We start from the raw sequence: 26,881 nt of genomic DNA on the forward strand, positions 1-26,881 counted from the left end.
TGGCAGATCAGCGGTCATAAAGAGACCAGGCTTGATAACTATACATCGGCTCAACACCAATGAGGATATCTCGTATATCCTGGTTGAATTGAATACAATGCTCTAATATATGTGCTCCTAATGCATACACAAGACCCAATCATTTCTTCTTGCCCTTACCACCTCCTCTGCCACCTCCACCTCCACCTCCACCCTTTCCACCTTTGCCCTTGCCCTTATCACCACCGCCGCCGCTTCCAGCTCCTGCAGTCATGATGCGCACCTTGCCCACAACCATAGTGTTGATAATCTCTGTATCCTTCCAGCCCTTTATGAGCTCTCCTTCCCGTTCCCGAAGACGCTCAGCATCGACACGAGAGATCCCGACATCTTCGGCATGCTCCTTCTTGACCTTCCCGGTGGTAGTCTCGGACACCCACCGACCAATGATCTCCTTGACGGCCTTCCCCTTTTTCACGGAGCCCGGCTGTAGCTTGACTTTGTATTTGTAGCGTCCAAGGGCAGCCCACGGGGCACATACAGGAATAGCAGCAATGATTTCGTCATCTATAGTTGGTGTACCCACCAATGCTGGAATCCAAGTGAGATCCGCAGCCTCGGCGGCAGCTGTCTCCTCGTTGTAATCGTCCGTTCCATTTTCTGTAAACTGGGCTTGGCGTTTGCGCTCGGCTTCGGCAGCACGCTCATGCTGGGCCCGTCGTCGTTGCCTCTGCGCCTCAGCCTCTCGTTCACGCTGTTCCTTAGCTTCAGCCGCCTTGGCCGCCTTTGCAGCTTTGCCCTTATTGGCACCCACCAACCGAAGAGCAAGTTCTCGCTCATCATCGTCTTGATGAGCATACTTGGCAGCAGCGCGCTTGTCCTTCGCTCGCTTACCGCGAGTGGGGGCGATGCGTGGTGCAGGTTGTTCCTGGTCAAGAGGCTTGCCTTGTCCCGAGGCACGTTGTTCTCGAGTGTTCAAATTCCGTTCTTCACTTTGCTCGGGCACAGAATTTTGACCTCCTGCTGGTGTAGCTTCTTCTCCCTGATCTTCTCCGACTTCTTTTTCCAGCTCATCCTTCGGTTCTTCTTCCGGCTCAGACTCAGACTCCAATTCTTGAGTTGGCTGAGAGACCGAGAGCTCGGAATTGCCTCGTTGGAGAGGGTTTCTAGTAGCGGCTTTCTCATCTTCGTCTTCCTCTTCAGATTCCGCATCTTCCTTCTCTGCGTCTTCGGTAGCTTCTTCGGTGGCCTCTGTCTGCCCCGAGGCTTCTGGCTCCACAGTTTCCTTCGGCTCAGAAGCCTCCGTCTCATCCGCAGGAGTTATAGCGGCGTTTGGAATGTCAGGTGTGTCAAATCGCTGCTTATGGTTCCGAACGCTTTCCTGGCTGACTTGAAACATAATACCAAATCCAAGTACCAGCTGCGATGGGGCCAAGAAGTTCTTCTCTCCCTTGATTTGAAAAACACCCGTGGGCATGATTCCGCTGCCATTCTCGGCGATTTTCGATACCTGATGAGCATGCGCCCACCAAGCAGACATGACAGCCTTAGAATCCCAAGCAGTGGAAGTAGCAACGCAAAGGTTGCCGGCTTGAGATAGTGTGCTTGGAGAGATTGGTGCGTCTGCACTGCCCGCTCGGTTCTTCACCACGATTGGCGTCGCGCCTTCGAGGTCAGCGTGCACAAATATATCGCCCTTAGACAAGTAACGACGGTAGATCAATTCGCTCTGCATAGCATCACGTGCACTACTAGGATTAGTAGATTTCATAAAACAGTGTTGAATAGAGCCACATACCCTATGACCAAGTAACCCTCCGAAGAGATGAAAAAGATAAATTTCTCGAACCAGAATGGCGTCCGAGCCTGTCGAAGAACTTGCTTTTCTTTCTTCAAGCCTCGCTTCAGGTCGGTCGTCACCTTCTTCTCATGACTCTTCAGTGCCTTCGTAGACGACTGCGTTGTCCTTTGCTCCTTCTCCGAGGCTTGCTTCTTCTGGTCATAGTACTGCGATGCGTTCGCCCATGGGCTCAGACTAAGGTCAATGTCAATGGTCAATAGATTTGACTCTCGTTCCGCACGACCTGTCTCTTGTTCTGCTTCGTTATCTGAGTCGGAGTCTGATTCATCGCTGCTAGAAAACTCCTCGTCTTCATCCTCATCGTCACCGGCCTCTCCAAGAAGTAGAGTGATCGTGTTTTCGTACAGTTTGAGGGGCAACTTAATAGTTTGCGCCACTGGATTGCCGCGATCTTGTTCCATCTCGATCAGGCGCGCAATTTCACCCCAGTCCATTCCCTGAGCCACGAGCCCATTGACAGCATCCATTGCCTCCTGGACTCGGTAAACATTGTCCTGAATAGCATCCGCTTTACGGATGTGAAGTTCTTGCACGGTCTTGAGCTCATCAATCCGCTTCTTGTGTTCTGATCGCACGGATTCGAGCTTCTTCTTGGCTGCTTCCTCGCGCTCTGTCAATCGTGACTCGAGACGCTGAGATTCAAGGGATGAAAAATACTCGTCGACTGTGGCATTGAAGCGCTCGAACTCCAAGATCTTTATTCCTGGTTTGTTTTCAAACTGTCGAGGTTTAAAAGGGTGGAAGTCTTCGTAGAGCAGACCCGGGGCCTTTGACGATGTCTCTCCTTCCGGGATGGGTCGCGTGTCTTCTTTCGCAACAATGTAGCCTGGATGGCTGCCACCAGAATCAAAGCTGTTAGAAATTCGCTGCGCTTCCTCTAGCACTTCTTTCACGGTCTGCAACAGATCTGGGCTCCCCAAGACTTGATCCAGTGGCGTTGTAGTATCGAATTCCTTGATCGCAAAGACGTGGTCTAGAAGCAAGGGAGGGTATTCAGGAAAGCCTTGCGACAATGCCTTGCGCAAAACATCCGTTCCCTTTTTCTTGAACTTTTTTGGTGCATTTTCCTCTTGGGCAGAAAGCCCCTGTGCCTTTTCCAGTGTTTGCAAAACCCGATTCGCTGTGATGTCTGGAACCCCATCATAGTTCTGTTTATTAGATACAGTGTACTTGAGTCCGGCCTTTATCTCTTCCTGACCAACACCGGCGGCAACTTGGCGAAAGAAAGCAATAATGTTGTATTCGCGGTCCGTCAAGATAATGTTACCGCCGGCGAAGAATTCAAGGAAGATATGGTATGCGCCATCGCTAAAAGAGAAGTCGATGATGCGATCAGTTCCGATTTGGGTGATGCCTGTAATCCGACGAGACTTCAGGTACTTTCGGAGACGGGTCACAAAGGGCGATGGTGTGGATGCCGCGGTCCGCGAATATTGGGTGACATGAGTACGAAAACCGGAGTCAATGATGAGTTGGCGTCGATGGTCCGGCTTGGCGAGTTTGAAAAGAAATATACGCTAATAGGAATAAATAATCAGTTCGCCGTCCTTCCATAGTAATAGAGAAAAGAATTGAGCGTACCGAGGACAGGTCGTAGATGTTGGACACTCGGAGGTTGACACACTCCGACGCCAATTCCTGGGTGATGACCTGGGGTTGTTAGTGTGATATCTTCTTCGACACATATTTGAAGATACCTTGACGTCTAAAGATGAGAATCTCTGCTTCATAGCTGTGTTTGTGAAGAGAAAAAGGATTTTTGAGGGTGACGTATGCGGGGCTGGAACCCGTGGACTAGCTTTGCGACCATGCGAGTTAATACTGCCTGGCAGAAAACTGGACATCTACCCCACTCACCTGTGATAGGTATGTAGATCCCGAATACCGCGTAAATTTGTAAACTTGTACCTCTGAGTTGGACTTATATTTCTCAGTGTACAAAATATATATCAAGGGAAAATAGCGTATAATAAGAGAAATATAGGAGATTGGATAGCTCTACGTATTTGGTCAAGGCGGAACACTTGGCGGTATACATAATCCAACCAATAAAAGCCCGGTATTTGCTCTCGGGGTCCTAATTCGGAATAGTGAGAATAGCGGCCATCGCGTATGATTTATATACTTCAGCTCTTTCGTCTATGAAAGAAAAGAGGGAGGTAGAGAATGACAGGACCGAACACCCCCGTATCCTTATCTCATACACTAAGCATTGGTCTTCGGCTGATCTTCTTCTGAAGGTACGAGAGCCCTATGTCAGGGGACTATCAGCAATAGGCTGGTTTATCTGCAGAAATGCTTAACTTTCGATAGGAATGCCCTTCGGTTGTTGTTTAACTTGCTAAGCACCACTGGGGTCTCGATTCCTTGCTCCGGGGATATCGACTTGAATGGAATATCCCCGGAATATCCCGAACATAGAGACATCAAATGGAATGTTTTCAGTCCTGCCATTGGCCTGAAATCAAAATACCGTTGAATAAGGATCAAGTAGATCAGTAGGCTCTGAAACCAATGCTATGTAGTAGTGGAGCCTGTCGTAACTCTTTCCGAGAAATTGAGCAACATGCATGCACATGGATATAGGATATTGGAGCTCTACAGTCAATGGTATTCCCATAAATAAAGCCGCTCATAATTTAGCGAATCAAGAGTGGTGTCCTATTTAGGATTGTGGCCGTTCCAAAAGAATCTCCCTAGTGTCCAAGAAGTCACAACACAAAAATCAAGAGCGTGTTGGATCTAACTTTGCTCACCACATTCAATTAGGCCAACATTCTGTACCGACTGGATAAGAAATAGACGTGGTATCCAATCGATTATCTCTCATTGTAACCTTGACATTTTCAGAAGCTTAGCTGGTCTCACATTCCAATGAAACCCCATTCCACGTATCACCCAGGCACCGGGTTTGTTGATGCTGAGATACCGATTTGACGAAGAATGTACTGTCTCTCCTATCACTACACAAATATATTGACTATTGATAAACCGAGCAAGGCCGTCCTGTGTTCATCAACTCCTCCACTTTCATACTCCAAATCTTCTATCATTATACCACTACTAAACCCACGTTTCGCATCAATCCAACATGAAGCTCACTATTTTCTTCCCGCTGGCTGCCTTCCTGTCATGGACCGTCGCTGATCCTCTGGATGATGCCAGTCCCTGCCTTGTATGTCTCTTACCAGGATGTATGACTTGACTCAGAAGACTGACCACCTTTTCGTATGTCGAACAGATTCGTTGTCTCAACGAAGCCTCTGCAGTAGCAGGCTGTCTCTCCTCTATTGACTACAAGTGCACTTGCCCAAGCCCAGCGTTCAAGGATACGCTCGGTACCTGTTTGAAGGTTTCTTGTACCGCGGCAGACTTGACAGGTATATTCTCCTCACACATTGCGCTTTTGCTTCTATTGGTTTTCCAATCGGTCTCTGTGAGATTATAATTGTTTGAAGACTTGGGCTAATTGTTTCCCTTTAGTTGCTGGAGAATTGCACAAGAAACGTTGTGGTGGGTCGCCGCCTCAGTAAGGAGGTTATATATACTTTGATGTCCATACGATCTTTTTTTTCGAAAGGATGGATATAATGGATTGGAACAATGAATGAGCCTTGATCTAATTCCTAATTGCCAACGTAAACCTAATCTAGCCATAATGATAGCGGTGAATGCAAGTGCGTAATAACCTTGAAATATATATACTAAATCCTAGGTCTCACATTGGTCTGTCCTTATTTATTGCACTCGAATTGCTCACCGTTTAATCATTCAGCTGCATGAATGAAGACTCCACGAAATAAGCAATACAGCCCGCAGGACATGTTATATGATGGGGGTGATGCTGCAGTCTCGGTGACGTGACCCATATTCCTGCTGATCGTTGAACAAAGCCCACTATGCAGTTCGGTCTAGACTTTTGCTAGTTTTGCTAGATAAAAATGATACCCACCAAATGACTGCACCTCGCATGATCCGTGCATGATCGAAAGCGCAAATGTTGCCCACTCCAGGGCTGGCAACAAAAATAATACATAGTTTACGGTACTGCCCAGGTAGATGAACAGATCTACGAGTGCAATTAGGCGAGCAAATGAAAAGACTCCTGGAAGAACTCCATCATTGCGATTGCACGAGGTTGATATCAAGAGGAATGAGGCAAGGTAAAGACAATAAGAACACTCAAGTATTTTCGTTCTGAACTTCATATTCTGATCAACCCATCAACCTTTAAGCGACGTTCTCGTAGGCAACGGGGAAACGCTTCATGTTCTCCTCAACGGTACCGTGACCACGGAGGAACTGAACGTAGGCACCGTCCTGGCGGAGCTTGCCAGCGTCGCGGAGCTCGAGGTACTCCTCGCGGCGGACGGGGGTGAAGCCCCAGTTCTTGGAGACAATGATCTTTTGGCGACCGGGGAACTTGTACTGGGAACGGCGGAGGGCCTCAAGAGCGGTAGCACGGTGGGCGTCACGGGTGCGGACGGACAGAATAATCTGACCAATGTTCACACGGGCGACGAGACCCTGGGGCTTACCGAAGGCACCACGCATACCGGTCTGCAGACGATCGGCACCAGCGCAAGACAACATCTTGTTGATACGGACGACGTGGAAGGGGTGCACACGGACGCGCAGGTGGAAACCTTCCTTACCGGCGATCTTGACAAGGTACCTATTGAAAGATATATGAGAATATGTCCATGAATGTCAGGTGAAAGATGTGGGAGCAGATCGAGTAACGTACTTGTTGGCGCAAATACGGGCGGCTTCGAGAGCCTCGGAGGACAGCTGCTCGTACTCGTTGGAAACCAAGTGGATGCACATGGGGAAGTCATCCACGTTGGCCTTCTTACGACCAAGATCGAAGATACGAATCTTAGGGTCGGGAACACCACGGTTGAACCGGGACTTAGGGTAAGGCTGGATGTTGAAGACTGATGTCAGCGAAAACTGCGGACCTTAAAAAAAAAAAAAAATTCCCCAAAAATTTCCACAACCAGTGCCACGCATATCTCGCCTGAGAATAAATGTGCTATTCCGGTCATGGTGAGGTGGTCGTTGGCGATGTATTGATGCACACTCCCCACTACCAAGGTAACCCGCACAAATCTTCAAAGCTCGCGAAATCGAAATCGGCACGCACCTTGTTCTTGCAGTAGCGGTAACATCTCGCAGGACGGCGGGCCATTTTGAGTGTTGGAAGGGTGGTGATGGCACTTCCTGCGAACTGGGTATAGGTTGTCGGTGGTTGTCGAGGGTTCGGAAGGAGGAAGAGAAAGAGGGTTTCGCTGTGGTCACGGGTCTTGATTTCCAAGCAGCACTGTGGCAAAAGGGTTTAACCCTATTTGATGCCTTAGTCCTCAGGCCGTAGCACAGGCTACAGCCCCATCTTTTTGATTGGCCAACAAGATTCCCCACTAATCCTGTTTCGGTCCACTTTTATCTGATATGGAGCACTCCCGCTCTCTTGGATGCATCTCGGTTGTATAGTTCCTCCGCAAAAGTCTCCGTACGGAGATATATATGTAATGGGTGTGGGTCGTACGGAGACTTTTGCGGTAGAACTATATGTATTATTATTTTATGTTCTCATACCTGTAGCTTGCTCAAGAAGCTAAAATATACCAGCTCGACACAAAGATACAATCAGAGTCCTTTGTTAGGTATAGCTAAGAAGAAGTTGAAACAATGTTGATATCTCGACCTACCTTTGATCCACAAGCTTATCCCTACTCATGTACATCTTGATAAATAAGTTGATGCTGATTGATACATACATTGTCTTGAAGGCCATGAAATTGAACACCTGTGTATTCGATACTTTGGTTAATTGGAGGTTTACTTAGAAGAAGGAGAGATCTATGCCCCTTTCTCCGATGTATTTATCTGATTAGGAATCTTTACGTAGATTTTGAACATAGCTGAACTTGAAATAATACACGGTGAGCTTTCTGCGTCCGACACAATTCTTTCCTTCCTGATGTATGATATATAATGAAGACAACACCTCAATGAGCTCAAATCCAAAGTAGAGATAGAGCAGATATTTTGAGAACAGTGCTCAACTATGGAATTGGAAGTCCAATCGCTTATTTCCTTGATCAGTAGTGGTGCTCAGATAAGTTGCCTTCTCCTCTGGTGTCAATTTATCCCATTGAGCTTTCTTCCATTGGTTCCTGCGCACGTAGTATACCTTTGCCAGAACATAGGCAACCATAGTAGTGACGTTGATAGCGATGAGTTGTGAGTTTCCACGGCGGTACAATGGCTTATCATCACTGCGGTAGATATTCGAGGATGCAATCCCAGAAAGTTGGATGGTCACATTGTAGAGCGCCGCACTAATACTTCGAGTTCGCACAGTATTACTGAGGCGTGAGCACCAGCCAACATGTGCTGCATGCGGGTTGGGCCAGCCCAGTAGTATGAAACTAGCTGCATACAAACCCCAGCTTGATAGCGATCCAGCTGATGTGTAAAGGACGATGAGAAGTGGGAGATTCCAGACCTGAGTGAGAAGACCGACAATGGAGATTTCCTGCAAACGCTCGGTCAACTCGGTCACAAGCACCAAATTGATGGAGGCGAAAACAGTGACAGGAATTGTCAACAAGGTGGTGTGGAAGGTGCTAAATCCAATCGATTTCAGTGAAAGCGTCAGATAAGTTTTCGGTGGCGCTGTGGGTATTTCGAAAAGCATTCCAATGATGTAAATCGGCCATAAGTCGTAGTCCATCAAGCTCTGCCACAACATGCTGAGGGAAAGGGCCTGGCGATTGTGCATGTCGCCCTTGGATGGATCATCTCGCAACACCCGATTCACAATGATCTTTTCTTCTTTTTCGGTGAAGTATCCCTTAGGGTTCCACCAAGTCTTTGTCTGGGTAGGGCCCGGTACTAAGAATAAGAAACTGAGGAATCCTATCACGAGACTAATGAGTGCCTCGATGAGAAACAGCCATCGCCAACCTTCGCGGCCGTCCACACCGCGCATGTGCAGAACACCATAGGCGATGAATGAGGCGACAACACCTGACATGGAATCAACGAACCAAAACAATGCAAGACGGAATGGCATCTCAGACTTGGTATAGAAGTAGGAAAGGTACAGGACTGCATCTGGGATGAAGCCACCCATGAACAGGCCAATGAAGAAGCGACATGCGAAGAAGCCAGCGCGATTCTGCATAAAGAACTGGCCTCCGGATGCTAAACTCCACAAGATGATCTGAAAGGGAATCCAGCGGTCTGGGCCCAATCTCTTTCCAAGCATCTGAGACGGTACCTCAGCAATGAGAAAGCCGATACGATACATGTTTTGCGCGTTGTTATAGTCGTTGGTGGTGATCTTCAGATCGTCGAGCAGGTTATCAGCCGCGGCATTGCCTAGATTTCCTCGATCGAGATTGAGTCCAAAAAACATGACAAGAATCCACAAGAAAATCCTCCAATCGGTCTTGTGGCGTACCGAGAGTTCTTCACGGTGAGTCCATCTTTCTTCCGGATCGAATCTGTGAATATTCTCGTAGTCCGGACGGGGTTGGTAAAATTGCGCCAACAGAGGATCATCGAACACACTTCGAACTGTTGCAATAGAGTCTGGGTCGACTTTCCGTTTCCGCAAGAAAAGTGCAGCGAACAGCGACAGGGACTCGCGTTGCTCCTCTGGCTCAGCAAGGGTTGTCACCACAGAACCGTCTTTGTGATGATGATCGTCATTCTGAGGCCCAGAACCCGATGCTGGAAGCTCTTTGGAAAATGTCGATGCCATGGCTATCTTTGGCGCATGAGTCGAAAATCAAGAACGAGACAGAGAGTACTGGATTTAAAGATATACATTGAGATAGAACACTTTATATCAGATGAAATGAAGAACAATATCAATCCGACTCAGACTGCAAGGTACAAAATGCGTGCTCAAGTATATGCATGATGCCATTTACGCCAGCGGAGGAACTCCCAACGGAGAGATAGTGAATTCCTCCTAGCGATTTGGAAAGGACGGTATAATGGTCTAAATGATGCCCGGTGATGAATGAAAACAAGCCTTGACATTTAGCCGATATTTTTGCGCCATGATAGCGCCTGATTACATCAATCTCTGCCAAGTCCAGTCAACTAGCGGTGGAAATGTTGAATTGTATTTGCTCAGATTGGTGGAAAATCTTGTCCTACAATAATGTACATATCTATCTAGCGTCTTGGATTTCTATCAGAATTGAGGATCCCAACGCCACTGTCAACATCGGCACTCCCTCCCGAGTCGGTCTTGTTCATCGGACCTTCACCTCACGGTATTGTTAATTAACCGACTCGAGTGCTGGCTACAAAATATTTATTTACTGACGCCATGCGAAGGGGTCTTAATTCTATGCTTCGGTGTGATTGTGCATTGAAGTTGAAATACGTACTAAGTTAGGTAGGGATGACGGCGTTCCTTGACCTATCCAAATACTGAGCTTGATCATTACAAACGTAGAAAAAATAATACTAGATATCATTCAAGTCTTGGAAGAATCTGTCCTCTTTACCACAAATAATCGATTTTCTCTTCTTCTACCTGCATTGACTAAAGATAACACCTATACAGCCTCGCGCATACCAAAGATCACTGCGACACCAGAGAACATACTCCGTAAACAAATGAGAGTGTCTCAATCATCGCATACTCGACTCGATAAACTGCCACCTAGAAGCTTCCCCAGTAATGCAAATCATAATCCACACCACCTGGGCGCCACAGAGGAGCTGGAGTATAGACCGGGATAGGAGATGCCGCTGTAGAGAAATTAGTTATCTGGTAGGACAAGAAAAACAAAAGAAGCTGAGAGAGAGCTTACTTCCATAACCCGTACTAGGCACAGCCCACGTAGGAGTTGTGGGGGCCTGCCAATCAGTTGGAGATGCTGTAATGGTGTAGGTGCTGGTATAAGGTGAGGGCGATTCTCCTTCACCGAGAGACTTGATACCATTATTTGACCCGTAGCTATCATCCCCATTGCCAAAGATATTGCTGATCTTGTTCACAACCGAAGTACCCGATTCTGTCCACACGGTGAAATCTTCGACAGTGACATTAGTAGCGTATGTGAGATCATTCGCAATGAGGTAAAGTGGCGGACGCTTCACTCCATCGGCAACAGAGCCTGACAAACTTTGTAAGAATACCGCCAGAACTAACATTTGTTAATGACTTACCAGAGAAATTCCGGAAAACCAGGTTACTCAATGCAACAGCACCGGTGTCGGGCTCAAATGTATTCTGCCAGTATTGGTTGATATCCAAGCCATAAAGACTTCCCAGAGAGCGGAAATTCGAGAAAGTGATGTTTGTAGCGTAGCCGGATCCACCAGGATATGTTTTGATGAAGGCTATGTTGTTGCCTTGGATAATGCTGATATTGCGTGCTTCCTACTGCAATGTTAGCATTTGATGGGATATCCACAGGTTGAAACTGACGATGTTGGATATTTCAGCAGATACATTCAGACTGCCAATGGATATACCAGAGCCTGCTTGATTGCACACCAGGTTCTCAACCAAAGCATGGTGAGAAGGACTTTTCACGGAAACACATTCGTCACGATTGGTAACCTAGAATGATTATTAGTTCAGGTGAAAGATGAAGACCAGGGCTTGAGACGCATACCTCGTTGTCGTGAATCCAATAGTTTGTTCCAATGGCATCAATTCCGTCATAACTGCCCAGGTTCCCTCCCCGGATGGTTAAATGGTAGGCTTCAACATTCACGGCAAAGTCCAAGATAATGTGAAACTTGGGGCTGTCGACTAGAATCAAGTCATGGCCTGAGGCGTTGGTCGGAGAGATCAAACGCACCAAGCGCGGGCGATCCGTGCTGGAATTTATGTGTAAGCTTCACAACATCTCATAAAATGGTCTATAACTTACTTGTTGAGATTTCGGTAGAGATAACCCTGTCCTTGAAAGGCACCTTTGCCATTGAAAGAATAGAACTCGAAATCCACAGCTGTTTTGTCAACTTAAGCTCCAAAGATGTCTGGAGATGTGAGCTCACCATTGACAATGACGAGCACATCTAATAAAAATTTAGAATCACCCTCCCCATTGATGGTTGCATTGATAATCTCTGTGCCTGCAAATCCTTGGAGTATCAACTCACGCGCGATATTCCAGTCGCCGCCATAGGCAGCTGTGATCAGACCATCCAACTGGAATGCCCAATTTGTGCCATTGCTGAGAGTCACACCTCGCTCGATCAAATACTCTCCTTCGGGTACAATTAATCGGCTACCCGGATGTTTGCGAACACATTCCGAGAAAACTGTCTCCAATGCAGTGGATATGTCGGTCTTGTTATCAGCTACAGCGCCATAATCAAGAATGTTGCATTCGACTGTCTTATCATGAAGGTCGGTTGTTGGACCCACGGGGCCGATGAGTTGGCCAGCGGTGATACGCAACAACGGTAGCAGAAGCAAACTGGTGAATTTCATCGTGGTGAATATGTTCTCAATATCTTTTCACTCTTAGTTCTACCTTCTGGTATTTCTAGTTACAGGCCTGGTTTTAGTAGCTGCACTGTTTCAAATGCAATTAGTCTGTACAGGGTCTTCAGTCCGTTCAACACAATATTCTTAATGAAAGAAGCCATAATTCCTCCATCCACTAGTATCGGCCGCAATTCGCGATTGACAAGTGAGGCAAATTCACTGAAATGATTCAATCGGGTAATATCGTTTATGCGTGATTTATTTTCAAGTCAAGTAGGCTGGTTAATACCTCTATCAAAAAAGTGGGTTGCTTGAGACGTTAGTACGATGAGCAATGAGCCCTGCGGATGACAACATTTTGAATCGATATCTGATAACTAACTAGTCCGTAACTGGTTAGTCTTTTCATAGGTCTAAACTAGCAATCACATCATCTTGGTGTCAGCTCGCGCTCACAGCAAGCCTAACAGACGAGGCTAGTTTCAAACGGAGTAAATCCACCAATAACAAATATATTTTTAGTCGGGCGGTTTTCTCTCTCCATGCCCTCCCCCCAAAAAGCTGCCTAGAAAGCTTTCACTCGATCTACCAAATCATCATGGCAAGCAGAAAGAATGTACTGTTGATGGTCGCCGATGATCTTGGTAAGCAACTTGGTTGTTACGGGACACCAACTATCAAGACACCCAATATCGACCATCTCGCCGCAGAAGGTACCAAATTTGAATATGCCTTTGCAAGCACCGCGTCCTGTAGTGGCAGTCGCTCCGTCATATATACAGGCCTGCACACCCACCAGAACGGCCAGTACGGACTTGCCAGTCACCGCCATCACTTTGTCACGTTTGATCATGTCGAAACTGCACCACAGCTGCTGAATCAGAGCGGATATCGGACAGGTATTCTGGGAAAGATTCATGTCGGACCGGTGGCAGTCTATCCCTGGGAGGTCGCCAAGGAGAGTGAAACGAGGGATGTGGCTGCGATCGCTGATCAAGCCAATGACTTCTTCCAAGAGTCTCTGGCAGATGAGAGGCCTTTCTTCTTGACGATTGGTTTCCACGATCCACATCGCGATCGCACACGAGGTGGATTTGGCAACGACCAAGAATACGACTCCCGGATCAAGAAGGGCTCTTACAATAGCGATCTGGTCGAGATTCCACCCTTTATCAACGACTCTCCCGGTGTCCGGTTCGAGTTGGCTGAGTACTATAACTCAATTCATCGCCTGGACCAAGGGATAGGTTTTGTTTTGAATGCCCTCAAAGAGGCTGGCTTGGCTGAATCAACTCTCGTTATCTTCATCAGCGACAATGGCCCACCTTTCATCAACTCTAAAACAACTCTTTTCGATGCAGGGGTGCGGTTGCCTCTTATTATCAAGCATCCAAATGTCCAGCCAGCAGTCAACTCTGACATGGTCTCATACGTCGATATCCTCCCCACCGTGCTTGACTATGTTGGGCATCCGGGCGTAGAGGACCCAGCAAAGAAGCGGCTTGGACGCTCGTTGCTTCCGCTACTCGGAACAAATGCCAAAATATCGGAGTGGAACCAAGTATTCGGCTCGCATACTTTCCACGAAGTCACAAACTACTGGCCGACGAGATTCATTCGAGATCGACGATACAAATACCACCGAAACCTCGCATGGCGCCTAGACTTTCCATTTGCGGCTGACATCTATGGGTCTCTTTCTTGGGAAGATACTCGGAACTCATCAGATAGCGAGATTATGATCGGGGAGAGAAAGCTCAAGGATTACTTTTTCCGCGCACCAGAAGAGCTGTATGATTTGGAGAACGATCCAAATGAGGTGATCAATCTTGCCAAAGACCCAGAACATGCTACTGTACTCGATGATCTGAGGACGAGACTGGAAACATGGCAGCGACGGACAGAGGATCCTTGGCTGTACCGGGATGGAGTATCGACATGGTTTGTGAGATACCATTTCCCAGCCGGTTTAAGGATCCCGGACCGTTTGGACTTTGATGCAGACCAACCAGGCAATCAGAACCAGAAGTCGTTCTCGGGGGATGTGCCATGGGGTGCTGATGTTGATCAAGTTAAGGAGGACACAGTAGCTTAGAAAGTATTCAAATGTCTATACTTGGAGTCTTCGACCACCCAGCTTCTGTCATAGTCATACATATGTATCGTTCAGATTTATGATGCCGGGGAAACTAGGGTGACTAGATATCTGTTGATTCCTACGGACAGGAGGTAAACAGCAATTTCTCTTATGGGAGGGCGAAAATTTCCTTTTGAGATGACACAACTTCTCATGTGTCGGCGACACAAACCTCGGGAAATTCATGGAAACCCAGCGCGTATGCTGGAACCAAGATTGAATTAGTTAAGAATACATAAGAACATTGAACCTACCTAAATAGGCAGTTCAACATCATTGGATCGTGGGTCACCTGACATTTTCAGGAGTCGTTGCCTGACCGCTAGGGGTTGGGAGTGTGCAGGTGATACCCAACTTGGGATCCGTTGCATGCACGTTGTTAAACTTTGCGATAACAAAAGTGACTCATATGGTTGCCCGAGAGATGACGCCTAGGGTCTTGGCAAGCATTATATGCGTCCGAACGTAATATACAGATACTCCGTACTCGAACTCGGACTGTTCCAGCATATGTTGTAGGGACAAGGTGCGCAGGTGCAGTGGAGAAAAGTGTCAACTTCCGCTGTGGAGATGGAATTACATTAGTCCGATACAGCGCCTCAGGCTTCTCTCCCCCTTTTGTACTGCTCTTGTTCTTTCATGAGCCCACGCCATCTCAACAGGCCAGTCGACCTGGTGGAACAATAAAAACAACTGACTTCGCCTCCTTATTTCACTAAATTTACCCTTGTGACTTCTCTTTTCCTCTTCCAGAAAGTCCTTACTCTCTCGTATTGTTCCAAGCCGTTGCGTATTTTTAGATACAGTAAGGGGATCCGCATTCCCCAAGACAACTTTGATTCGAAGGTCTGCAACCAGCACTTTTCTCAATTCCTTTCTCATTCCCACTTTCACGCCGTTTTCGATGAATCTCCAATTCCGAACAACCATGTGGCACGCAATCAACCTGTGACAGCTTTCAACCACATTCTTGGCCCTTCAATCTTCCCATACAAGCGCTCTCCACAAGGTGTCCACTAGGTTTTGACCGCTCCTAAATACACTTGCAACCCTGAAATCTCCTTTCCTTTTTCCCAATTGAAGTATAATAGGGGGCTATATACGTTTTATTTTCTTATACATTCACCAGCGGATTGTCAAGGGACGTTTCATCATGTCAGCACCGCCTCGAAAGCCTGGAACTCCCGGCAGTTCCAGCAAATCATCAACCGCAGATCAGCACTCCAACAACGGGTCCGCACGAGGGCACGCACGCTCACCCAGCGCAACCAGCCTTAACCGTTCTCCTTCCTTAAGAGGCTCGACTCCCGTATCAGCCCGCGCAGCTGCAAGAAAACCTGGCCGTTCCAATCTCAGCATGTCAAACGTACCGCGAGTTTCCAATGACCCCTCCGAAGAAGAGGCGCGGGCTCAGAATGCCGCCCTCATCGAGGAACTGCGGGAACAACTCCAAAAGGCCGAAACTGCGTCTGAACAATACCAAAAGCAGCTCGGCGTTCTGCAAATGCGCCTCGATGAAGCGATTAGTGAACAAACCAAGTTGGAGGACCAGGCTCATGAGCGAGACAGTCGGATCGAGGCCCTTAACAGTGACATTCGGGACCAGGGTCGTCAGATCCGGGATCTGGAACAGGACCACGAGGCGGAGCGGAACGCTATGCTTCAGGAGAAAGAACAGCAGACTAGTCGGGAGGAGGAAATGCAGGCCACTATTCAACGGTTGAAGGACGCGATGGCACAGAAGGATATGCGCATGAACGCAGAAGGGGATCGTAACCAAGTTTCTCGATCTTGTAAGACACCCATGCTCCTACAATCGCAGATGATGAGATTCAGAGACTGACCTCGGCTATAGCGAGCTTCCGCAATCGATCTTCCCCGGACGTGGACGGTCAATTTGCGCCCTCCTCGCACATCGAGCGGAGCCCGTCTCGCAACAACTCCACACTTCTCCTCCAGAAAGACAAACTCATCGAGTCATTACGCCTCGAACTGGCCGAATCACAGATAAAACTCGTCGAGATGGAGAACGGTGGCGGTCGTCAGCGAGAACTAGAGAAGGACTTGCTCGAGGCCCGCGTGGCCAATGCTCGCTTGATGGAGGACAATGAAAGCTATCAACTTCTTCTCAGCGAGAAGACTCTTACCGGGGACTTTGCCAAGGGCGATTTCATGCGAGATGCCAACCCCACTAAGGAGTCCGCAGGAGGGCTGGGGTCCTTGGCAGATGAGCTTGAATCTGTAGATGAGGCGCCCGAAACCGATGCTGCTCAACAACCGGACGGAGAGGTCAAGGCTCTGAAAGATCAGAACAAAGCCCTGACGCTCTATATAGAGCGTATTATCAGCAGACTGCTTATGCATGACGGATTTGAGCATATACTGGACCGGAACGAGGATGATGAAACTTCCACCACGAAGACCGGGGCCAGTGAAAAGGAACTCCCCCCTATTCCTTCGGATAAAGATGACGATTCGTCACAAGGTCTCATACAACGAGCGAAGTCGATTGTTGGTGGTCAGAATACCCGCCCTTCAACCCAACCTCGATCGCGTCCAACCAGCATGATGCCTCCACCGCAAACCCCACAGAACAACCCTAATGAGAACCCCAACACTGCGCCCAGCATTCCCTTCCGTACGCAGTCTGTGAGAGCATCCACCCACCGTCGCAGTCGCTCGGAACAAGTCGACCCAAGTGCCGCGAGTGTCATTGGTCACATGTACCGCGGCGGACGCAACTCCGGCGGACCTATCAGCCCGACTGCAATGGGCCCTGGATCCCGCCAGAGCATGTTCTCCGGAGCAGCAAGCTATATATCTAGCATGAGCCGTGCACCTTCCATGTCCAGTCAGCCAGAGCGGATTGGTCGCAGCAGCTCCCCCAGTGTGACAAGCGATCCCCACGGAGATACAGCCTCCACCGGGGCTACCTCTAGCACTCCTCGATCCAGTGGCGGCATGAACAACTACACTGGAGCGGTGATGCAACAGGACAAGTTGCGCCCTCTACGCCTTGTCAGCGAAACCGCTAGGATCAAGGAGGAGGAAGAAGCGGCACGTAAGAAGGCGAACCGCGCGAGCTGGATTCCGTGGTTGAATCGCGCCGGCGATGAACCAGCGCCGCAGTAGGCCTTGTTCTCCGGGCAGTATGATTTGATGTGATCTTGACCTGGTCTTTGACCATATTTTTAACATACCCATACCCCCCTATGATGCACATAACGCAATTTCATGTCTTGAAATGTTTTGCCTATATTTCAAGGTCCCCGATTTCTCATGTTTCCTCTTAACGCGATCTGATCATGATGTTTCCCCATGCGATGTGGTTTCGAAAGGAGTCTCATACATTATGATCTTTATCTTGATATATATTATTCCCCATGTATCCTTCACAATGATGTATTTCCACTCATCTTATGTCATATCCCCAATCTTGAGGTGTATAACTTATTCCAGTATTCCGTTGTAGTATTAGGGTCAACGAATGGTTGATTATATTGCCAACTATATCGTTATCGTACCGACAATGCAGCAAATGGTTAATGGACAAGTAACTCGAAGCCGACTAGGTCCTGGTACCAAGCCAGAGACGAATAAGTGTGGATTCATTCCCACTTACGCTGCACACTGTGGTCACTGTATCCGTATAGAGCTCGAAGACGGAACAACATTAGTGCGTCTCCGCCTCCGGCCAGATTGGCGGTTGAGAGCATCAACAAGCACAAGAACAGTATTTCCCCAATTGCTCCCACCACAAAACTCACCATGCCCGGTTCCCTCTCCCTCTTCTCCGTAAATGCGGTCCTCGTCATGTCCGCTGATGATGGGTCCCGCATCTACGCAAAGTACTTCTCGGCACCACACCCCCCGCCGGCGCTGCACCAAACTCGACTGATTACCCCGGTGCAAACCCCTACCCTACCGTGAAGGAGCAGCGTTCTTTCGAGAAGGGCCTCCTTGAGAAGACCAACAAGTCCGCAAGCGATGTCATCCTTTACGATAACCGCATTGTGGTCTTCAAGATGGAGAGCGACGTCATGCTTTACGTTGTTGGAAGTGCCGACGAGAACGAGGTCCTGCTCTACAATGTTGTACTGTCACTACGAGATGCTCTGGGGATCTTATTCAAGTATGTTAACTTTTGATCCCAATTCAAGGAATTCGACACAAGCTAACAGGATCGCTCATCAGGGGCGCAACCGACAAGCGCACTATCGTCGAGAACTACGACCTCCTCTCCCTGACCATTGACGAGACTATCGACGACGGAATCATCCTCGAGACTGACCCGGTCATGATCGCTTCGCGTGTCAGCCGCGCACCGGCTGCAGATGCACCCAATATGAAGAATATCGATCTCACGGAACAAGGTCTAATGAACGCCTGGGAGTTCGGCAAGCGGCGTCTTGCAGAGGGATTGAGACAGATGTAAATGGGACACATGATTTTGTCTTGCGTTGGAGGGCTACGATGTGTTTTCGCCCTCATTGGAGCATTTCTTGACTGTTGTTTCTTCTTATCTTTCACCCGCTTTTCTTCCTGGCTGGTCCTGGCGCGTTATGGCTTTTCCTTTTTTCGTCTGCCCGACTTGGTTGTTTCCAGGCATCGATGACATACACCTGTTTCTTTTCATTCTAGCATCCTACAAAAGGTCTTGGCTACATCATTGTGTTATGTTCGATATTGACAATGTTGGGCCGGGATACCTCATAATTCATGATCCTATGTTCGAGAGACTTATATTGGCAATGAGAAAATCAATAACCTCGTCATTTCTGAAACATTCAGCATGCATGACGGACTGGTCTGCATCCTTCTCTCTTCAAATCGTGACCCAAGCGTAGACAGCTTTGCACTGTATTGCCGACTTGCGTTAGGTGACCATTTGTCTGAATCTATTCAACCAAGTGGAAGAACGGTCTGTCCTTCGGCAGAGTCAACCTCAATGATTTCTCTCGAAAGACTGAAAAAGCCGGAGTCCATTCTTCTTCATCACTAGGATTGGGGTCTACATTTCCGTGCAAGGAAGTGCTATGACAGCAGCGAAATGACCATGCATACTAGCCAGATGCAAATGAGCCCAACGCAGGGAGTCCCATGAGTTGACAGCTTGTCTGTATCAAGCGACTGGACTACGTGCATTTTGAGTGGAGAGAATCCTCGAACACCGTCATTTCATTCATCTTTGTGCGCTCTAAACAGATCTGGATCATTGCCATGTGTCCTTCTCCGCAGCAATATGGAGTGCATCCAGAGTCATATCTTCTGGCGATGTGTTTCCAGCATCAAGCAAATCTTGCTCAAAGATGTATATTGTTTCTTTTTTAGCGGACCGCAATCATAATTTATTGTCTTCGTCATTGACGTTTGGGACAAGGGTAACCTTCGCCCAGGTGATCCAAGAGTCTGAGTATACCTTGTGTATGACTTCGGGGAGGTCAAACGCAGGCCAGTATGCCAATTTGACCAAGTTCGACTGCCGTATTCACCCGAGACGTCTATTACAAAGCAATGAGGTCATTGATCAGATTACAAAGCACCAATATAGAGAGGTCCATGGATGGATCGGATCGATGGATCCATAACTACGGAGTACATGTAGTAGAGTAGTTATCGACCGAGCCTTAAGATGTTATTTTGCTGTTCTCGCTAAATAACCCCCTGCAAATATGGGCTCACTTACTACGAATGAATGGAGGGTCGAAAAACAGACAGGGTTCGACGGTCTCCATTTCAGCAAAAATGTTCCTATTCCCGACTTGGGCCCAAATGATGTCCTAGTTCGATGTACGCCGACAATCCATCCGACGGTTGATTGAAAATAATACTGACCCTAGCGCTCTGGTAGTCCACGCTGCTTCAATTAATTACCGAGACTTGATTATAGCAACAGTAAGTTCAGGACGAGAGCTACGACCACTGGGGTTTACCCACTTAACTCGTACAGGGTGAATATCGCTACCCAACCAATGCCAATCTTATTCCGGGATCTGATGGAGCCGATACGGTGGAGGCAACCGGATCGCGAGTGTCTCGTTTTCATGTTGGAGATAAGGTGATTACGCTGTTCAACCAGGGCCACCATGCTGGCCCCCTTGACCAGCGCTCCATGAAAACTGCGCTTGGTGGCCTTTTAGACGGGACATTTCGACAGCGCGGTGTATTCTCCGAGGAGGGCCTGGTGGCTATGCCGCCGAACCTCAGCTTCCTAGAAGCCAGCACTTTGACTTGCGCGGGCCTCACGGCGTGGAATGCACTTTACGGCAGCGCTGATCACCCTCTTCGACCTGGTGATGTTGTTTTGACTCAAGGATCTGGTGGAGTTAGTCTTTTTGGAATTCAGGTAAACCAATTGCGACGACTGCTCAAGGGATTCCGCTGAATAACTGACTTCCATGTTCCCTTTAGTTCGCAAAAGCCGCGGGCGCGACCGTAATCGCGACTACTTCATCTGATGAGAAAGCCGTACGATTGAAGGAGCTTGGTGCGGACCATGTCATCAACTATAAAACGACGACAGATTGGGGAAAGACTGCTAAAAGCCTTACACCTGAAAAGGCGGGTGTCTCTCACATTCTCGAGGTCGGCGGGCCAGGTACGCTGAGACAGGTATGAAATTATGGTCCTTGATTCAATTACACCCCGAACAATCCACTAACATCTCTATATAGTCCCTGGCGGCTATCAAAATCGCCGGCCTGATTACGGGCATTGGTTACGTTAGTAAATCCGGGGACCAGCCTACTCTGCTGGAGTCATTTAGCGCCAAGTGCACTGTTCAAAGCATTGTAGTGGGCTCGCGTGCTCAGTTTGAACAAATGAACCGCGCAGTCGAGGCGCATAATATTCATCCTGTGATGGATCAAAGGACCTTCACACTCGAGGATCTCAAAACTGCATACCAGTATATGTCGGAGCAGAGGCATTTTGGGAAAGTCGGGATAAAGATCGACTGAATGTTGGTCAATTTACCAAGACATAAATCAATGATCGAGACGTTATGTTAGCAGCTAGGCTAAATAGAAACTGTCAGAGCAAAAGCTTTGTGGAACACAGTAAGAGGCCAGGTCGTCACTAGACACGAAAGTGTATGCCCTGAAACAAACGCAGTGAGCGAAAGGGAACTAATCAACAAGGATGTTGTGGGATAGCCTCATTTAGGGCATTTTCATTATATCGGCAAGAGAGATTATCTCCATTGAGAATATCCCAATGCAGTGAGCGGGGAAACACAGAGAATTACACATTATCAACGACATTCCGACCTTCAACTACTACATAGATAGTCCAACCTAATAGGAAAGTGACCGCGCACCGTCGAAACAGGCAGGTTTCCGCTATCGGCGATCTACCTATCCACTTCCCCCGCAGACTCCTGTACAAGACTTTCCTTGTTCAAACACCGAAAGATGGCAGATTCACCTCAAGAAGGTGTACACGAGGCCATTACCCATACGCGCTCATTCACAGGGTGTGCCACAGTAAGTCCGCCGATCTCATTGAGTCATGATAATGCATATCTAACCTACAATATAGTGTCGAAGTAGACATGTGAAATGCGACGAAGGACGTCCAGAATGTTCAATGTGTCAATATTTTGGCTTAGTTTGCGGAGGATACAAGAAAGATATCTTCTTTGATTTTGAGAGCCCACTACGCAATCATGGGGTCCGGTTTCGTCGACCATTGTTTACAGTGAAGGAAAGAGAACGCATGAGTCAGTGGCTTGTCTCAAGCGCTCCTCCAAAGAAAACTCATCGTATTCTATCCCAAATTGATGAAGAATGCGAAAGAGCAACTATTTCGGAGGAAATCGAGATCCACCAAGGTCCATTCGGGGCGTTTAGATCAAACCAAGGTCAAGACACAATGTCTCGTGAACCAGCTATGAACGACTTTGAAGAGACGCAGTCCAGTTCTCCGGAAGATGTGGTTCTATTCAGCAATTCGTCCGACATGCTTCTGTCGCCTTGGTCTCAGTCCTTAACGCAATTCACATTTGATCAACCAGAGCATGTTCCCAGTCCGCCTTCCCCGGTATGTTTAGACGCCATGATAGATCAAGATTCCGTGGAAGACGATCCAGTACCCCATGGATATTTACCCACATCTTGTTTTCCAGATCAATCTTACAATCATCCAATATCACCCAATCTTTTCACTTCTTCAATGGGTACCACGAGAGCCCTGCCCCAAGATGCCGTGTTCCTTCTCAAGCACTATGCTTCGGCTGTAATTAGCTTGATGACGCCCCTCCGACACTCTAAAACCCCCTGGCACATTCTTTTCATACCTCACACCAAGAGCTGCCTCGCGGGCTTGGTTCTTGGTGATAATATGAGTGATGCCAGTCTATGTGCCTTCTACGGGACATTAGCCATAAGTGCATTCAGCCTTGGGGGAGTCTCTCGATCCCAAACATGGAGCGAGAAGGCCATAATTTACAAGCAAAAAGCCCAGCAACATGCAAAAATGATGCTTATGACCGCCTACAATTTTCCGAAAGTAGCCAAATACAAGTCAATCTTGATGGCATTGCTCACCATGGTCCAAGTGACGATGTTCTCAGGGAGCCGAAGGCAATCGGAGTATTATTTCGTTGAAGCTGAAAAGTTCATTCGTTTAAGAGGACTTCCGCGCAAAAAGTCTCGAAAAGTACGATTACTACATCACTGCTATGTATTTGAACGTATCATCCATGAGAGTGTCTTCATTTGTGGAGCGAACTCAAGACAGCGTCATCACGTTCACGCGGCCATTGAAACTAGCGGGCTAGGAAACTACAGCCTTGACAGTCTGTCATTTCGCCTATCGGGTTGGAAGAATCTGGACCAAGAAATGATGAGAGTGCGCGGGCAAGAAGAAGGCGAGAATGATCTGCATCTTGAAAGGCCTGGCTTCTGGTCTAACACTCTCTACCCGGAGATATTTGGTATCCCCGAACCATGGGTTCTTCTTCTATCCCAAGTTATTCGATTAGGGAAGGAAAAGGACGCAGCAGAAGGAGAGGATGCATCGAACTGCATCAGCTTAAAAGAGTTCATCAGCCGGGCGAAGACTCTCGAAGACTACATCAACAAGCTGCCACTACCCAGCCTGGAGAATATCCAGTCTGAATTCGACCACGAAGTCATAGACAATATGCTTAATGCCATGCAAAATGCACTAGCGATATATTTCTACCGTCGAATCCACGACGTGGATGCTTCCTTGCTACAGCAAAAGGTCGTGGTCGTGTTGGACCATCTACTACGCTGTGAGACCACGGACTCTACTGTAGTACATGGCTCAGCAGGATTTATCTGGCCTGCTTTTATTGCGGCCTGTGAGGCCGAGGATCCATTGGTTCAGGCATCATTCTCCAACTGGTTTGTGAATTCGGCACGCCGTAGTGGCTTGTCTTGCTTCACTGAAACATTGGCCAATATTCAACGAATTTGGCAGGAGAAGACTTGTGCTAACGGGAAGAGTGTCACTTGGTTGGATTTAATGAAAGGCTCTATGCCATTACATCAGATGTTTTGATTTCTAGTATGATACTGTGGGCAATAAATGAGTCTATAAACTAGTTCATTAATGATCAACGACCATTACTGTAAAGCAGGATATCTATATCTCTATACGTAGAGCAATAGAACACGATTAAATAAGGCCAAAATAATTCAACCATTACCGATCGATCTATTTGATCATAGTGCCATATTTTAAATTGAATGTTAGCACTTGGTGCACTATGAAATCCGCTCTCAATCCAAGGTGACAATCAGCTGCAACACCACCGCACTGAACGTATGTATCAGCAGCGGTACGTGTCATTACACTACATAATCCATACAGTATAGTAAACCAAGTCCGAGATGCGTTGTCATAGGTTGCACGGCTATCATCAGACGCGAGTTAGGCAAGTCTCCGCGACAACCCCACATGCATCAAAGTAGGCTCTTTGGAGAAAGATACGGGGCTGTCGTCGCTGTCTATTCGAGTCTCTCCGTGGGAAACTATATAAACCATCGATATTCAGTTGCTCTGTTCCATTTACCCACCATCACCCTTCCCGCTACGCACACCAGCAGATCAATCAAGTATTCTAAGCCCCGCAAACCACCTTAAATGGATGTATCTGGAATTGCCCTTATCACAGGTGCCGCCTCAGGCATTGGCCGCGCCTGTGCAAAGACATTCGCCAGAGATGGCGCCTCGGGAATCGCCCTACTCGACATCGGCCCTGAAGCCTTGGAGGCTGTGAAAGCCGAGATCGAAGAACAACAGCGCAGACTAGGATTAAAGCCATGCCGGGTCATCACCTACCCCACCAATGTAACAGATGAGAACCGCGTCAACCATGTCGTCCAAGAAGTCGCGACGACATTCGGACGACTCGACTACGTCGTCAACGCAGCCGGAATCGCAATGAAGCACGCAGGCGGAGCTGCATTCTGCGAGACATCGGATTGGGAGCGTATCTTGAACGTCAACCTCACGGGTACATTCTTCGTTTTGCGAGCTGCTGCCAAGATCATGTTGAAGCAGGAGCCTATCCGGTCTTCGATTGATGGCAGGCCACTGCAGCGGGGCTCAATTGTCAACTTCTCGTCTATTCAGGGCGTCGCTGGGATTGCGTTGTCGACTGCGTACACTGCGACAAAGCATGCGGTTATTGGTTTGACGAGGACTGCCTCGGAGGATTATGCAAAGGATGGGTTGCGCATCAATGCTATCTGTCCTGGGTATACCGAGACCCCGTTGACGACCAAGTCGCCCCAGATCTTCGCGGCTATGCAGGAGAAAGTTGCTAATGCGGTTCCAATGGAGCGTATGGGTCGGCCGGAGGAGATCGCCGACGGTGTTGTTTACTTGAGTGGTGGACGGGCTTCTTTTGTTACTGGAACGGCTTTATTCGTGGATGGTGGGTACACCCAGCGCTGAGTTAGCATTTGTTTATAGGAATAACATCTGCAGTAATCAAGTTACTACAAAATCATGAACCACACGTAATATTTCCCCGCGGTTCGGCTGGTGATGTCACCACCGACAATGTCACATCGACCGGTTTCTTGCTTCGCTCTCCAATATTTTTAGAACATGATTTGGCCAATCATTTCTTCCTGAATATAATCAATTGATGCCCTCACATCAGATGAGGAGTTCCGTCTACTCCGTAACCCAGGCCGTCAGCAGCTAAAGTATGATCAAGTCCAGGAGGCTGGTCATCTCTTATATTCTCAACATTCGTCTTCAATTGTCAATTTCTCAATTTGGTCATTCGAATACCTTTCGAGCTGCTTCCAGGAGTTTCATCCAGAAAGAACGGCATTTCACCAATCAGGCGAGCCTCACCCGTCGTTCATGCCGCAAACAACACATATCTGCCTGTTACAATTCCAAGTCATATCAAAAAGCAAATATGAACACCCACCGTGTCCCAATGGCTCCTCAGCGTGTGGATGCCCCGCTCACGAAATTTGCTACCTTTCTTGTTCTCTCTGTGACCAACAAGTCCAATGCTATTGAAAACGTGCGCTCTACACTGGCAGGTGTGGACAGCCTAGCCAAAAATGTGTCCATCCGCGACCTCAGCGCCCAATTTGCGTGCACCGTTGGCATTGGAAGTGACATCTGGGATCGCCTCACGGGTTTTCCCCGACCCTCAGAGCTGCACCCTTTCCGTGAGGTCAAAGGCGAAAAACACACCGCGGTCTCGACCACCGGTGATTTACTTTTCCACATTCGCTCGGAGCGCAGAGATATCTGCTTTGAATTCGAACGGCAGCTACTGGACCAACTCGGCGACTCGGTCTCCGTCATCGATGAGACCGTCGGTTTTCGATACTTTGATGTCCGGGATCTTCTTGGATTTGTGGACGGTACGGCTAATCCGGTTGGACTGGCGGTTCCGGCTTCCGTTCTGGTCACAGAGGAAGATACAGCTGCCGCGGGTGGCAGCTATATCGTCGTACAGAAGTACAGTCATGATCTACCTGGATGGAAAGATCTCTCGACGGAACAGCAGGAAGGGATCATCGGCCGCACCAAAATAGATAATATTGAGCTAGATGATGCCAAGTCGGGTCAGCGCTCTCACAAGACACTCACCACGGTTGAAGATGAGGATGGGAATGAGCATGATATTCTTCGTGATAATATGCCATTTGGATCTCCTGGTTCTGGCGAGTTTGGGACTTACTTCATAGGCTATACTCGTCGCCTTTGGGTGATTGAAAGAATGATGGAGCGTATGTTTATTGGCGATCCTCCTGGCCTGCATGATCGTATCCTTGATTTCTCGAAGCCGCTTACTGGGACGACATTCTTTGCTCCTTCTGCCAGTTTATTGTCTAGTTTGGGGTCTGACTGAGGTTGATTCGTTCTGATTGTGGTATGCTTATGGGCAGTGTAAACAATACGTTCAATGGTGATAGTTGAT

The 26,881-nt window shown here is 48.0% G+C and overlaps 12 protein-coding genes across 12 annotated transcripts; 8 read left to right on the top strand and 4 right to left on the bottom strand.

Moving 5' to 3' along the window:
• Positions 1-139: 139 nt before the first annotated feature.
• On the bottom strand, positions 140-3,570 carry N7518_008879 (putative DUF814 domain protein; the record flags this gene model as incomplete). Its single annotated transcript, XM_057189806.1, has 4 exons — positions 140-1,727; positions 1,778-3,357; positions 3,422-3,490; positions 3,538-3,570. The coding sequence occupies 4 exons, from the start codon at positions 3,568-3,570 to the stop codon at positions 140-142; spliced, it is 3,270 nt and encodes a 1,089-aa protein (XP_057041509.1).
• Positions 3,571-4,931: 1,361 nt separating this feature from the next.
• N7518_008880 (uncharacterized protein) lies at positions 4,932-5,373 on the top strand (the record flags this gene model as incomplete). Its single annotated transcript, XM_057189807.1, has 3 exons — positions 4,932-5,015; positions 5,082-5,220; positions 5,324-5,373. The coding sequence occupies 3 exons, from the start codon at positions 4,932-4,934 to the stop codon at positions 5,371-5,373; spliced, it is 273 nt and encodes a 90-aa protein (XP_057041510.1).
• Positions 5,374-6,070: 697 nt separating this feature from the next.
• On the bottom strand, positions 6,071-7,163 carry N7518_008881 (60S ribosomal uL16 domain-containing protein; the record flags this gene model as incomplete). The annotated part of the gene is made up of 3 exons (XM_057189808.1): positions 6,071-6,515; positions 6,588-6,763; positions 6,987-7,163. Coding segments are annotated over 3 exons (798 nt in total), but the record flags the coding sequence as incomplete, so codon positions are not given.
• Positions 7,164-7,904: 741 nt separating this feature from the next.
• N7518_008882 (putative MFS transporter) lies at positions 7,905-9,614 on the bottom strand (the record flags this gene model as incomplete). Its single annotated transcript, XM_057189809.1, has 1 exon — positions 7,905-9,614. One exon carries the CDS (start codon positions 9,612-9,614, stop codon positions 7,905-7,907), a length of 1,710 nt encoding a protein of 569 aa, XP_057041512.1.
• A 918-nt stretch (positions 9,615-10,532) lies between these two features.
• Positions 10,533-12,320, bottom strand: N7518_008883 (putative rhamnogalacturonase; the record flags this gene model as incomplete). The annotated part of the gene is made up of 7 exons (XM_057189810.1): positions 10,533-10,621; positions 10,684-10,989; positions 11,042-11,255; positions 11,304-11,438; positions 11,494-11,701; positions 11,755-11,833; positions 11,882-12,320. The coding sequence occupies 7 exons, from the start codon at positions 12,318-12,320 to the stop codon at positions 10,533-10,535; spliced, it is 1,470 nt and encodes a 489-aa protein (XP_057041513.1).
• Positions 12,321-12,915: 595 nt separating this feature from the next.
• On the top strand, positions 12,916-14,412 carry N7518_008884 (sulfatase family protein; the record flags this gene model as incomplete). The annotated part of the gene is made up of 1 exon (XM_057189811.1): positions 12,916-14,412. The coding sequence occupies one exon, from the start codon at positions 12,916-12,918 to the stop codon at positions 14,410-14,412; it is 1,497 nt and encodes a 498-aa protein (XP_057041514.1).
• Positions 14,413-15,607: 1,195 nt separating this feature from the next.
• N7518_008885 (uncharacterized protein) lies at positions 15,608-17,586 on the top strand (the record flags this gene model as incomplete). Its single annotated transcript, XM_057189812.1, has 2 exons — positions 15,608-16,247; positions 16,310-17,586. The coding sequence occupies 2 exons, from the start codon at positions 15,608-15,610 to the stop codon at positions 17,584-17,586; spliced, it is 1,917 nt and encodes a 638-aa protein (XP_057041515.1).
• A 636-nt stretch (positions 17,587-18,222) lies between these two features.
• Positions 18,223-18,889, top strand: N7518_008886 (coatomer subunit zeta; the record flags this gene model as incomplete). The annotated part of the gene is made up of 3 exons (XM_057189813.1): positions 18,223-18,360; positions 18,387-18,586; positions 18,649-18,889. 3 exons carry the CDS (start codon positions 18,223-18,225, stop codon positions 18,887-18,889), a joined length of 579 nt encoding a protein of 192 aa, XP_057041516.1.
• A 1,237-nt stretch (positions 18,890-20,126) lies between these two features.
• Positions 20,127-21,413, top strand: N7518_008887 (zinc-dependent alcohol dehydrogenase family protein; the record flags this gene model as incomplete). Its single annotated transcript, XM_057189814.1, has 5 exons — positions 20,127-20,244; positions 20,306-20,349; positions 20,405-20,800; positions 20,866-21,066; positions 21,129-21,413. The coding sequence occupies 5 exons, from the start codon at positions 20,127-20,129 to the stop codon at positions 21,411-21,413; spliced, it is 1,044 nt and encodes a 347-aa protein (XP_057041517.1).
• A 453-nt stretch (positions 21,414-21,866) lies between these two features.
• N7518_008888 (Zn(II)2Cys6 transcription factor) lies at positions 21,867-23,982 on the top strand (the record flags this gene model as incomplete). The annotated part of the gene is made up of 2 exons (XM_057189815.1): positions 21,867-21,938; positions 21,994-23,982. 2 exons carry the CDS (start codon positions 21,867-21,869, stop codon positions 23,980-23,982), a joined length of 2,061 nt encoding a protein of 686 aa, XP_057041518.1.
• Positions 23,983-24,567: 585 nt separating this feature from the next.
• On the top strand, positions 24,568-25,383 carry N7518_008889 (SDR family NAD(P)-dependent oxidoreductase; the record flags this gene model as incomplete). Its single annotated transcript, XM_057189816.1, has 1 exon — positions 24,568-25,383. One exon carries the CDS (start codon positions 24,568-24,570, stop codon positions 25,381-25,383), a length of 816 nt encoding a protein of 271 aa, XP_057041519.1.
• A 478-nt stretch (positions 25,384-25,861) lies between these two features.
• On the top strand, positions 25,862-26,812 carry N7518_008890 (Dyp-type peroxidase; the record flags this gene model as incomplete). The annotated part of the gene is made up of 1 exon (XM_057189817.1): positions 25,862-26,812. One exon carries the CDS (start codon positions 25,862-25,864, stop codon positions 26,810-26,812), a length of 951 nt encoding a protein of 316 aa, XP_057041520.1.
• Positions 26,813-26,881: the final 69 nt, after the last annotated feature.

The sequence above is a fragment of the Penicillium psychrosexuale genome, assembly GCF_028828465.1.
Source record: "Penicillium psychrosexuale strain IBT 29551 chromosome Unknown utg000004l, whole genome shotgun sequence".
In the NCBI taxonomy this organism is placed as follows: domain Eukaryota; kingdom Fungi; phylum Ascomycota; class Eurotiomycetes; order Eurotiales; family Aspergillaceae; genus Penicillium; species Penicillium psychrosexuale.